The sequence below is a fragment of the Pelodiscus sinensis genome, chromosome 30 (assembly GCF_052426305.1).
Source record: "Pelodiscus sinensis isolate ZL-2025 chromosome 30, ASM5242630v1, whole genome shotgun sequence".
In the NCBI taxonomy this organism is placed as follows: Eukaryota; Metazoa; Chordata; order Testudines; family Trionychidae; genus Pelodiscus; species Pelodiscus sinensis.
In genome coordinates, this window is record NC_143081.1 from 4,621,165 (window position 1) to 4,634,066 (window position 12,902).

Here is a 12,902-nt window from a genome sequence, read left to right on the forward strand (position 1 = left end):
CTCCCCGGGTTATGACCCACAATGCTTGAGGGGCAGAGTAGTCTGGCATAGGTCAGCAAGGAATCCAACCATAACACACTCACTTCACGAGGATACGCAAAAGGGATTTTTGCCCGAACAGGAGCAGCATAGTATTTCTGCAAGAAGCACTGATTTCTTGCAGTAGGAAGTCAGTGCTTTTGCGGAAATTCAAGCGGGAAATTCAAGCGGCCAAATTCAGCTGGCAAGTTTTTCCGGAAAAGCGGCTGATTTTCTGGAAAAACTGGCCAGTCTAGACACAGCCATCGTGCGGCTGTCGGGTGGGTCTGAGGGGTTCTTTCAAAGCAGGGGTGGGAGCTGAGAAAAAATGGAGCCTGAGTTGTACCTCTACATATTTATTGTTACTCAGTGCAAACAACGTCACACACAAATCCCAGTGAGGAGCTCAATATGCAACACACTGCATGACAGACACAGCCCTGCTGTGGCCCTGCTCCAGCATGGGGGATTGGCTGCCACTGGGTGGGGGTGGAAAAATGGGGCAAGGAGAATTTCTTCTCTAGCGGGCACTGGCTCTGAGCCAGGGAGACTTTGAGGAGCTCTCTGGGTTGGGCAGGCAAGGACTGGGACATGGGTGTTTTCTCCTCTAGGGGGCGCTGTGTATGTCCAAGGCAGAATTCGAGGGGCTGGATGGGTTGGGCAGGCTGGGACCAGGACATGGGCAGCTTCTCCTCTAGGGGGCTCTGTCTTTGACCCACTCCTACAGCAGGGAACTGCTGGGTGCAAGTGGGACGTGGGACGCAGGTTGGTTCCTTGCTCGAGGCGCTGGCTCCCTGCGTGACACAAGGTGCCCAGTCACAGCCCAGTTCACAGCAGGGCAGTGCGGCTGAGGGCTCAGGAGGTCACAGGAGGTCACAGGAGGTGAATCACTCTTGCCCCACACCGGAGGGATCTACCAGGGCACCGAGCTGCAGGAGGGCACTGTGGGAGTCAGGACGGCAATGCCAAAGAAAGGGGGCAGCGCTCCTACACCACTCGCTGGATCACGTTCTTGTACTCAGGGCCGTTCGCCCGCTTCAGCTGCACCACGGTGGAGAAAAGCCATTTCACCTGCAAAGGGTACGGACAGAGAGGGCAGGCGTGAGAGGGAGGTCAGAGCTGGGGGTGGGAAACTGCTCTGTCTGTCTGTCGGTGTCATTCTGTCTGGTTTCTATGTCTGTGTCTCATTCATTCAGCCAGTGTCCCCCACAGCTTTTCTTCTTTCTCCTTCCTGGCTCCTTTTTTCCTTCCCTCCAGTGATGCACTCAACAATTCTAACCTGGCTCTTCCCGTCGCTCCTACGTTCTCTCTCTCTCACCTTGAACAGGGTCACCGTGGCGCTGTAGCACACGCTCAAGAGGAAGAGGGTGATGAAGACCGAGATGGTGCTCCAGAGGCTGTTGAGCTCCTCGTTGTCATCCTCGGTGCAAAACTCGCCAGACAGGATCACCTCTGTGGGGGGAGAGAAAAAGATGTTACCTCCAAGTCAGCCCATGCAAGAGTGAAAGCTCAGATGTTGCACCCAACCGCAGTTGGTGTCTCTGACTCTCCACCCATCATTCCATCCCTCCGCTCATCTGTCTCTAGGAATATTCATCTAACCCTGACCATAAGCAAATCACCCACTAATGTAGCTGGTATATCCATCCAACCCTGACCACAAAACATCTATCCATCCCTAGACACCTCCTCTCCCTGCCACCCTACTTCCATCTCTAGACATATCCCATTCATATTTTCATTCATCCGTGATGAAAGAATATCCATCCACCCTTCTCTAGATCCACCCCTTCATTCATCCATACATCCTTCTAACCATTACCACAAACTATGCACATGTCCATTTAATATTAAACCTCAATTTATTGCTGACAACAAACCATCCATCCATCTCTTAATCCATAATCAGAAACCATCCATTTATACATCCACCAATCAACTCCTTGACATCTCCATTCATCTCTGCATTCATTCAGCCATCTCTAGATACAACCATCCAGTCATGACCAGAAACCATATATCCAACACACAAAGAATCCATCCATCCATCCATCCATGCATCCATCCATCCCCTCTCACCTCTGCAGTTACCCATGGTCATGAACCATCCATCATTCCTTCCTTAGACACCACCATCCATCCATGGAGGATGCCCCACCCTTGCATCTCCAGATACATGTATCCATCCATGGCTGGAAACCATCCAACAATCCATCCCTAGACACATTCATCCATCCATCCAAGCATCCCTCCATCCATCTTTCTGTCCATCCATCCGTGCCTCCAACGCTCCTATCTACACACCTCCATCCATCTAATCATCCAGAGAAGCACGTCTCCATCCATCTCTCTCTAGCTACACCCATCCATTCATTTATCCATCACTGCCTCCATCTGTCCATCTTTAGACATATCCATCTCTGCCTCCCACACACACTTTCCTTCCCTCCATTCATCCACCACAGCCCACGGAGATGAAATGGACACAGAACCTCACTCATCCCATGTGCCATGACCAGGTACCCAGACAGTGAAATTTGCCAGGTGTTAAATTTCAATGTGCCTTAGTTTCCCTGTCTGCAAAAGCTGGCTTTGTGAGACTAAATCCATAAGAGTGAGTGAAGTGCCCGGAATTCTGCCAAGGTTGGGAAGGCCTCCAAAGACCAGAAAGGATGGGTTTCATGTAGGTGGCTTCACGACTCTCATCCCAATGCCCCTGAACACCCATGAGATATTTCAGCCATCTCTGGGGCTGATCATACAGGGTCCACTTCACAAAGGGCAACCTGTCATTGCCCCGGGAGTGGGATGTGCAGAAGTTGAACTTTGTTGCTATTCCGAAGAGAGTCACCTGTATTTTGTAGCTGGGAATGATAGTTTCTAATCTCCCCTCCCCCACACTAGAAAGCCCCCTTCCCTAGAGGTGTTTGGAGAACAGGTGCATGGATGGGCGTGGGGGCATGTTTCTATGTCCCTCTCTTGGGTGTCTCTCTGTGTGTACAACCAGGACAGCCCAGGTGAGAGAAATCCTGTGTCTTGCCACGTGACCTGTGTGCCCATCTGTATGGGTATGTCTACACTACCACCCTAGTTCGAACTAGGGTGGTTAATGTAGTCATTCGAAGTTGCAAATGAAACCCGAGATTTAAATATCCCAGGCTTCATTTGCATCTTGCCGGGCGCCGTCATTTTTAAATCCCCGTTAGTGCGGATTCCGTGCGTTACCCTCAGAACAAGGTGTAAAGGTAGTTCAAATTAGAAAGCCTAATTCGAACTACCTACTCCGTGCCGCGTGTAGCCGCAGGCACGGAGTCTGCACTAACGGGGATTTAAAAATGGCGGCACCCGGCAAGATGCAAATGAAGCCCTGGATATTTAAATCCCGGGTTTCATTTGCAACTTCGAATGACTACATTAACCACCCTAGTTTGAACTAGGGTGGTAGTGTAGACATACCCTACCAGAGTAGCTTTCTCTCCTCCTCTCTGTCTTTGTCTCTGTCTCTTGCACAGCTAACACCTCACTCTGCATAGAAATCCACCTGCAGCTCCCATGTTGCCCCCAGGAGAGCAGCCCTAACACCTGCCCTGCAGGTGGCGACCTTTTAACCCCAGGTGCCAGCTCTGTGTTTCCACTGCTTGGTGTGAGCCCTGCCCTCAGCCATCCATCTCTGAGGCTGATACACACATGGCAGGACCCTGGAGGGGGCAGGTAGTAGATGGGGCTCAATAGCAGAATCTGCATCATGTGGGCCACACCACTACCTGGGCCCTGAAGGTCACCAGAGGTAATGTGACTTTAGCTTAGCTTGGTATCTGGTCCGGATAACAGCCCTACTACTGCTGTTATTTTCAAGGACTTTGTCCCTGTAGCTGATCCTGACTTGTGGCATTTGCTGTATGTTGTCTCGGCTCTCCCTCCTCAGCTACTGCTGAGGATCAGAGGCGATGGGGATGGAGGCAGAGCCTTTGGCCTCCTAGCCAGCGGGTGAATAGTGTTTGGAGGCCAGGGTATTCGAATTACCTAACCCCACTGTCTGGAAAATCCCTCTGGGGCTTCTGGTCCTGTCTGTGGTGGCAGAGAGTGTGGGGTAAAGTTGATGCTGATATAATGGTAATAGCCTAGAAGAGATCTTGTCTGAATGAGATGCCAGGGATGGCCAGCTACCCACTCAGGCATCCAACGCTCCATCCAATCCTTATCTGGATCCTCCTTCCCCCATAACTTCCATGCATCCTTATTGACCTACGAACACCATGCTTCTACCTCCACATCCATCCATCCATCCAACCCCATCTACTTATCTAGTTATCCCTTTATGTACCATCCACCTCCCAGAAACCATTGCCATCTGTCCCTTTAATGCACATTCATCCATTGGCAGATATATATATTCATCTATCCATCCATCCATTGCCTTATTCATCCATGTATTCATCCTCATCCCTCATTACTCACTATCTCTACCTGCCCATCCATCCATCCATCCATCCATCCATCACCTTGGATTCTCATTTTCCTATCACCATTCATCCCCATCGGTGTTGATCCTCATCTCTGTCCATCCATTTCTCACAGTCCATCTATGGACACCCCCACTCCCATCCCTTCATCCTTCAGAACGGTTCCTCCCTCCAGCCCTCTCCTTAGATTTACCCATCCATCCCCTGCCATGGACTCTCTGGTACCCCAATGTCACCCGTAAATTTTCCAGCCATCGGTTCCCCATTAAAATGCAGCCTAATAGAACTGAGTTCTGATACTAGCTCAGTCACTCATGTGAGCTTGGGCAGGTCTGTTCCCATTTGACTGTCTCTCTTTCTTCTCCCTCTTTCTCTATTTGGGTGTGACCCTTTTGACTCCAGTGTCTATTCCTAACATGACCCTGATCTCAGTTAGGGGTAGAGATGCTACTTTACTTCAAATAATTCTCTCTCTCTCTCTGTGATATCTGTTGGTCACTTACACCTCTCAGAAATATGTATGTATTCTTCAAATGTGCTTTCTGAACACATGTCCTCCACCCCCCCCACCCCCCCCCCCACCCCAAGATAGGCTTGAACATATCTGTTCCTCTGCAATTTCTATGTATATGTTTAAGTGTCTCTCTCGGCCTCTCTCCAACACTGCTTCCATGATGTAGCCACTGAATCTTTCCTTGAATAGCCTCAACCCACCCTTCTTTGATGTCATCTGTCCATCCTTCCTTCTATGGCCTCAGCCTATGTTTCATTCCATGGCATCTAGACCTCCTTCCTTCCACGCCTTCAACTTTTGTATCTACACATCCTTCCTTCACGCCTTCAATAGATCCTATTTCCATGCCATCAACTTATCCTTTCTTCAATGGTATCAACCAGTCCTTCCTTCCATGGGACCTATGTGTCAACCCATGTAATCTACTCATGTATCCACCCACCCTTTCTTCCTCGTCATCTACTCATGTATCTACCCATCCTTTGCTCCAGAAAACCTACTCATGTATATACCCAACTATTCTTCCATGTCTTCTACTCATGTATATACCCATCGTTCTTTCCACATCATCTACTCATATATCTACTCATCCTTCCTTCCACAGCATCTTGCCATGTAGCTACCCAGGTCTTCATGGTATAGATGTACCCACACATACAGGATCTGCATGTGAGCATCCTCAGCCTTGGAGCATCTTGGCATCTCCCAGCTCCCAACTTGAGAATTTCTCCCCCTTGAACAAACCCCAGACTTTACCCAGGGACACCACAACAAAGAGACCTGGGAGTGAGCACATACTAGTTCCATTTATTCACTTGGCATCACTGATGGCACAGAGATTATTTACAGGAAGCTCTCCCAGACAATGCTAGCAGTGGGATGGGGAGAAGATGTCTTCATTTACCGGGGACATGGCGGATGTTGCGTTGGGTGAATTTCATTGGTGTCAGAGCTTCATGGATGACCATGCAGGTGTAGGTGGCCCCGTTGTTCCAGTTGGCCTTGTCGACTGTCATCTTGCTATAGAGGAAGTAGGTTGAATCACCATCTCCTTCCTTCATGGGCGAGGTGGTGACAGATTTGTTGCTGTCACTGGATTGGTGATCCTGCATCCACTTCACTGAGATGTCCTCGGGGAAGAATCCCCGCACCAGGCAGGTGAGGCTGACAGAGTCTCCATTGTTGCTCAGCTCCTCAGGGTGGGGCCGCAGGAGGTAGACACGGGGCGGAGAGCTCTTTCCTTGTGTGGGTGGGGATGGAGGACACAGATGAGCCATGCATATCACTGGGCTGGGGCCACATGGAGAGATGGACAGGGCTGGTGTTTGTGTGGGAGGGAAGAGGGGTGTAGGAACATGCCCACTGTCCTGCAGATTGGTGGGCAGGGCTGGGCCTGGGGTTGTGTTGGCGTGTGGAATGGAAGGTGGGATGGTGTCATCCCATATGGGAACAGAGAGGGGCTAAGGGCCAGGATCCCAGGTTGTTAGGGGCTGGGACTCCCCCTGAAAGACCATCCCTCCCTCATGGGGGCTGTAATAGGAGTCTTTCTCTTAGGGACCATACCCTCCTCCTACCTTGCTTCTTGGAGATGGATTTGATGATGGGTGAGGGAAGCTCTGAGTGCTCCACTTTGCAGCTGTATTTCTCTCCGGCTTCCCAGTCGCGGGGGAAGATGGCCAGGGAGCTGGAGGCGGTGAAGGTGCGGTTGCGCTGCTCAGACAAGACGAGGGGTTCGGGGCTAACGGGCCCTGACTTCTCCCGGGACCAGACCACTTTCAGGTCAGCGTCGTTAGGCAGGTTGACGACCAGGCAGGTGAGCGTGGGGCTGAGGCCCACATAGAGCTCAGAAGGGGGTGGGGGCACCATGAAGATCAGGATGTTGCTGGTAGATGTAGATAAGTCTGGAAACAGGAGAAACTGAGTCAGCCACTAGACCTGCTCTCCCTCTCCCAAGCCCACCCCAATCTCCCTTCTCCTCCCTCAAACCCAGCCCAGTTTCCCTTTCCCACCCTTCCTAAGTATCCCGGCTCTGTGTCACCTTTGCACTTTCGGGCTTGGTCCTCCACTGTATTGCCCTGGTGGGACACCTTGCAGGTGTACGTCTTGTCCTCCATCCAGTCATCTTGGGAGATGCTGGCATTGCTGTGGGTGCTGTAGGTGTGGCTACCGGCATCCTTCTTGGCAGGGCCTGTGACACCATGAAGCAGCCCAGACACACCATCCACCAGCCACTCCACCGTCAGGGGCATAGGGTAGAAGCCGGAGATGAGACAGAGCAGGTGGATGGTGCTTGGCTTGGTGGTGCAGGAGGAGTGGTAGACTTGCACCGTGGGTTGGACGCTTGCAGGTTCTGGGAGGAGAGTGGCAGGTGTCAATTGTTTTACAGGCCCCTACTGGTCTCTCCACCCCCCTTTCCATGTAGCTTGGTCCTCCCCATCTGGCATTCTGCTCCCGACTGCATGGTGCCCACTTCGGAGACCTCTGCCCCACTTCCCAGTGCAAGGTCTCTCTCTTTTCATCCCTCACCCTTTCTCTGCATGACTCCCTCCCCCTTCCCCAGATCCAACACCACCCACCAAACCCCAGACATTCTTTCTTCTCCAGGGTGTCTCTCTCTTTCCCTCCATACATTCTCCCATCCTCTCTCCTTACAACCATCATTGCGTTACAACCTCCCTCTCCCCTCTCGCAGCCACGCTGCCCCTACTTGGGATTTCCTTGGTGATGGTGGAGCTGGTGGGTTCGTGCTTGACGTTGCAGCGATAGGTGTTGGATTCCCAGCTGCTGGCCGGGACGGTGGCTTGGCTGCTGAGTGAGTAGAGGTCGCCAGAAGTGTGCTTCATGGAGGGGTAGGTCTTCAGACCCGTGGAGCCGATGCTGGGGCTCCACTCCACAGAGACCGGCTCAGGGAAATAGCCTTTGACCAGGCAGCCGAAGGTGACCTGAGAGGTGGTGGCTTCAGCAGAGCAGGAGGTGAGGGGAAAGACGGATGGGGCTTTGGGACTAACTGCAAAAAGAGAAAGAGAAAGACCATGAGATGTGGCAGAAAGGATCAGAGGGAAAAGGAGGCAGAGAGAGACAGAGTTGAGTAGAGAACCTCTAGTCTTTCAAACGAACGATGCCCGGTGCAAATGTCCCATTGTACACTAGAAAGCATTAATTTCACCAAATGGAGGGTTGTACCAGGAACTGGAGGTGGCATTTTCCTGAGGAACCGAGGGGAATTAAATACTCAAGTGGCAGAGAAATTTCCCTTGGAGAAATCTCAGCTTCTGCAGCTAGAAACAACCCAAGATTTTGACCATAAAAGTGAAATTTGAGGACATTAGAGGGCTCTCCAAAGAGGTGCTGTGTCACTAACTTTTGATTTCTTAAGGTTCTGGCTGAAGATGTGTGCATGTTGTTCTTGCAGTACTAGCTGGGCAGGGATATTGAATACCATACTCTCATTTGGCTCCCAAGTTCATTGCTAGGACCCTTCGCCCCCTAGTGGCTCGTTATCAAGTCTGTTGCTCACTGAGTTGGTAAGTGTCCTGGGAAGTCCCTGGATTCTTTATAGGAATGGCTGAGATTTTCCAAGTCAACTCAGCCATGTGGGCTGTTTGGGTGAGAGTAAGTCTTAATATTATGAATAGGCGAGGAGTGAATGGTTCTGATGAAGTGCTCTGGGATACAGAGGAAATATTAAATGCCATAGCGAGTGCTCAGGGTCCAATACCTTCCCACGCTCCAGTTTGATATCTGACGTGTTGTGGTTGGATTTCAACCAGGTGAGTGAGACTTTGGGCTCCTAACCCCAGGGGCCAATTTGCCAAGATACATGATAGTTCTGGTGCCGGGATGCTTGATTCCTGGCTGGTGATGTGGAACCCTGTGGGCTTAGGGTCATGGGGAAGTGGTTAGGGGTAGCACTGGGGTTATGGTTAAGGGTAGAACTGTTCTTTAGTTCTTTTCGCACAATGGTCTAGAAATCAAAGGTCAAGGACCTATCACACTATGTCCTTTAAAAAGAATTAACAAGGAGAAATCTACACATCTCAAGACCATGGCAACCTGAGACAGGATTTGAGGGTAAGGTTTGGGATGTTGTGGTTAGGGGGTTGGGTTCAAAGAGATGGTCAAAGATGAGGGTGAGAATTAGGGAATAGGGACAGTAGAGCCGGGATTAACAGTGAGATTAGGATTGTAAGGAAATGGGGATGATTCAGGTGTGGGGGGGTCAAGGAGCTGGTTCATCTTTTGGAAGCTGGAAGTTGGGTTGAGGCTCATGGTTAAGGAGTTGGGGGTATAAAGAGTTGGGTTTAAGGGTTGGGTTAGGGTGAGAATTCTGGGATTTGGCTAACAAACTCAATCTTGGACAGGCTATCATACCCTCTAGCTGACAGCTTTACTAACCCGATTTTCCATTCACAGTATCGTGCACATTCCAACCGATTTGGATGAATATTTTGCAGGCCACTTTCCTAACTTGTACGGGAGGAATTGTGGGTGACTCCATTTCTGGGAGTTCAAACTGAAGGCATCTTGGAGAACAGATACCCGCATCTCCATCTCCAGTCGGAGATGTGGGAGCAGCTCTTCTCTGGAAAGGGAGAGCCACACAATAGAGAGCCAGCTTTATTCACAGGCTAAATTATAGGCCTGAACACTGAGCTGTCATCAGTACTGGGGCTTGTGTGCGACTTCCAGCCCCAGGCAGCCAAGGACACATGTTGCTCTGCAGGGAACCCCCCACGCTCGGCTCTCGGCATGGAGCACAAGCACAGAGCTAGCAGAGGAACGCAGGGAAAGCGCAGAGAGACCCTCTCCTGCACTCGGTGAGTTCAGGGTGTTTCCTCAGACAAGGAACACCCCCAAAGGGCAAATCTGTGCCCGTCTTTAGAAAGTTTTCAGTTGCAAATTTTTTTTAAAATTGGACTAAAAAGACAAGACAATTAAATCCCCATCGGGAAAAAAAAAGTTCAGTCGGGCTGCAGAGAAGAGAGGATTCAGTCCCAGTAGAAGTAACTCAGGGGATGTCCCCACAGCCCCAAATCACAGACTGGGCTACCCCAACTCTGGGGCACCTCTCATCTCAGCCTCCGGATAGCCCAGCCTTCGGATCCCCCAGCCTCCGAATACCCCAGACTCCGGATCCCCTAGCCTCCAGATCCCCCAGCCTCCAAATACCCCAGCCTCCGGATACCCTAGCCTCCAGATCCCCCAGCCTCCGAATACCCCAGCCTCTGGATCCCCCAGCCTCTGGATACCCCAGCCTCCAGATCCCCTAGCCTGTCCTGACCAATTCATTGACAGTGCCCCACACTCCTCATCTGCACCTGCCTGATATCCACACCGTGGGCTCCCCAGCCCTGACTCCCAGATGACAGCACCTGCCTGCCCAACCCTGGACTCCCCCTGCCAGCACCCGTCACTCCCAACTTGCAGCTCCTGCCAGCCCATCCTTGGGCTCCCTCTAAGACTGATGGTGCCCCTCACTCCTGTCCCTCAGCTTCTGATAGGCCTGGTATCCAGTCCTGAGCTCCCAAGCCCTGCTGGTGTCCCCCAGTCAATGCTGAGGGTGAGAGTGAGGGAGTAGGGGCTGCTGTCCCTCACTCCTGACCTTTATCTCCATCAAGCCCAGCTCCATAACCCCTTCCCTGCCGGTGCCCCTCATGCTCAACCCACAGTTCCTCCAACCTGAGCCCTGGCCCCCCAGCCCTGCCAGTGCCTCTGACTTCCAACCCACAGCTCCACCCAGCCCAGCCCTGAGACCTGCCAGTGCCCCTCACTCCTGACCTGCATCTCCAGCTAGCCAAGCCCTACAACCCCAGCCCTGCCAGTGCCCCTCATCCCTGACTCACAGCCCCTGCCAGCCTAGCCCCTGCCCCCAAGTCTTGCTGGTACCCCTGGCTCCCGACCTGTAGCCCCACCCAGCCAAGCCCTACACCCTGATCCTCACTCCCAACCCAGAGGTCGCTACTCTGCAGCTCTGCTAATGTCCCTCACACCCGACCCCCAGCCCCTGCTAGCCCAGCCCTGGGACCCTCCTCAGCCCTGCCAGTGCCCCTGAATCCTGACCCGCAGCCCCTGCCAGCCCAGCCCAACACCCCAAGTCCTGCTGGTGCTCCTCACTCCCAACCCAGAGCTCACTGCCCCCCAGCCGTGCTGGTCCCCCTCATTCCCAACCTACAGCCACTGCCAGACCAGTCCTGGCCCCCCAACCCAGCCTGTGCCCTGTGCTCTTGACCCATAGTCCCAGCCAGCCTAACCCTACAATCCGAGCCATGCCAGGGTCCCTCACTCCTGACTACAGACCATGCCTTCTCAGCCCTCAGCTTCTCCAGCCCTGCTGGTCCCCCTCAGTCCCAACCTGCAGCCTCTGCTAGCCCAGCCCCTCCGTCTAGCACTGCCAGTGCCTTTCACTCCTGACCCACAGTTCTTGCTGGCCCAGCCCTACACTCCGAGTCCTGCCGGTGCCCATCCCTCCCGCCCAGCTCCTGCTGGCTCAGTTCTGCCCCCACCCAGCCCTGTTAGTGCTCATCACTCCTAACCCACAGCCTCTGGTAGCCCAGCCATGGGCCTCCCTCAGCCCTGCCAGTGCCCCTCACGCCTGACCTGCAGCCCCTTCCAGCCCATCTCTGGCCCCCCTGCCCTGCCAGGGACCCTGACTCCTGACCTGCAGCCCCACACAGCCCAGCCCTACACCCCGAGACCTGCCAGTGCTCCTCGCTCCCAATCTAGAGCTCACTGCTCCACAGCTCTGCTGGTGATCCTTGCTCCCAACCTGCAGCCCCAGTAAGCCCAGCCCCCCAGAGCAGACTGTGCCCCTCACTCCCAACCCATAGCCCCAGACAGCCTACCCCTACACCCCGAGTCCTGCCAGTGCTCCTCACTCTGGACATATAAGACATGCCTGCCCAGCCCTGGGCTCCCCCAGACATGCTGGTGCCCCTCACTCTCGATCTGCAGCTCCTGCCAGCTCAGCCCTGGATACCCCCCACACTGCCCATGTTTCCCACTCCTGAGGCACAGCCCCTGCTAATTGCTCAGCCCTGGGATCCCCGCAGTCCCTGCTAGCTCAGCTACATTCCACCAGCTGCATTTGTGTCCCTCACTCCCATCCCGCAGCCCCCCAGTCCTGCTTTGGGCTCCCTGCAGCTCTTCCAGTGCCCCTCAGTCCCAAGCTGTGTCCCCTACTAGCTCAGTTCCGGGCTCCCCCCAGACTTTGTTGTTGCTCCCACGCCTGAGCTCTTGGGACCCAGGAACCCTTTCACCCCTGGTTTCCCAGCTGCTGGGTGGGGTGTGAGGGATGCAGCTCTGTCCCCTCATCTCTACCTTGGGAGCACAGCCTGCCCTGAGTTACCCCAGCACACATAGGCTGTGCATGGAGGGCCATGTGCTGCACCCTGCCCCACTACTGCATCTGCACAGGGGGACATGCCCCATGTCTCTTCAGAGGTCAGGGGAGCCCTCAGCCTGCCTGGCTCCCAGCCCCACCTCTTCCTCAACCACTAGCTCCCACTCTCCTCCTCCCCCAAAGTCCTGACTCCTTTCTCAGGCACCCACACACACTTGCTGTGGTAGGAGAAAGCACCCCTGCACTCACGTGAGAAGCTAAGAGTTCACGGACCAAACGACCAGCCATGGTGGGTCACGGCCGGGCACTCTAGGCTGGGTGTTCTATCCAGGAACCCAGCGCTGCTCCGTGTCTACCGTGCTGTTCCTCTGAGGGATCTGTGCCTCTGAGACAGCCCCTCTCCTTCCCATAAATGAAAGTCAAGATAATTGTCAACCGAGAAGATTGGAGGATGCCCAGTGGGGGCAAACAGGGCTAGAGCTGGTTAGAAAGTGTGAAATTCTCACAGCTGGGTGAGTGCCAGGAGGAAACCTGGGGTGAAAAAATAACTGAGGTGCGACTTTCACTG

At 53.4% G+C, this 12,902-nt stretch overlaps 2 gene segments (V, D, J or C); both read right to left on the reverse strand.

Moving 5' to 3' along the window:
• LOC102458305 (immunoglobulin heavy constant gamma 2-like) overlaps positions 1-12,902 on the reverse strand; it is a 209,142-nt gene that overhangs the window by 55,774 nt on the left and 140,466 nt on the right.
• Positions 347-12,622, reverse strand: LOC102456808 (immunoglobulin heavy constant gamma 2-like). The segment is given in 8 exon segments: positions 347-1,089; positions 1,337-1,470; positions 5,900-6,235; positions 6,570-6,896; positions 7,034-7,345; positions 7,703-8,002; positions 9,535-9,577; positions 12,584-12,622. Coding segments are annotated over 8 exon segments (1,575 nt in total).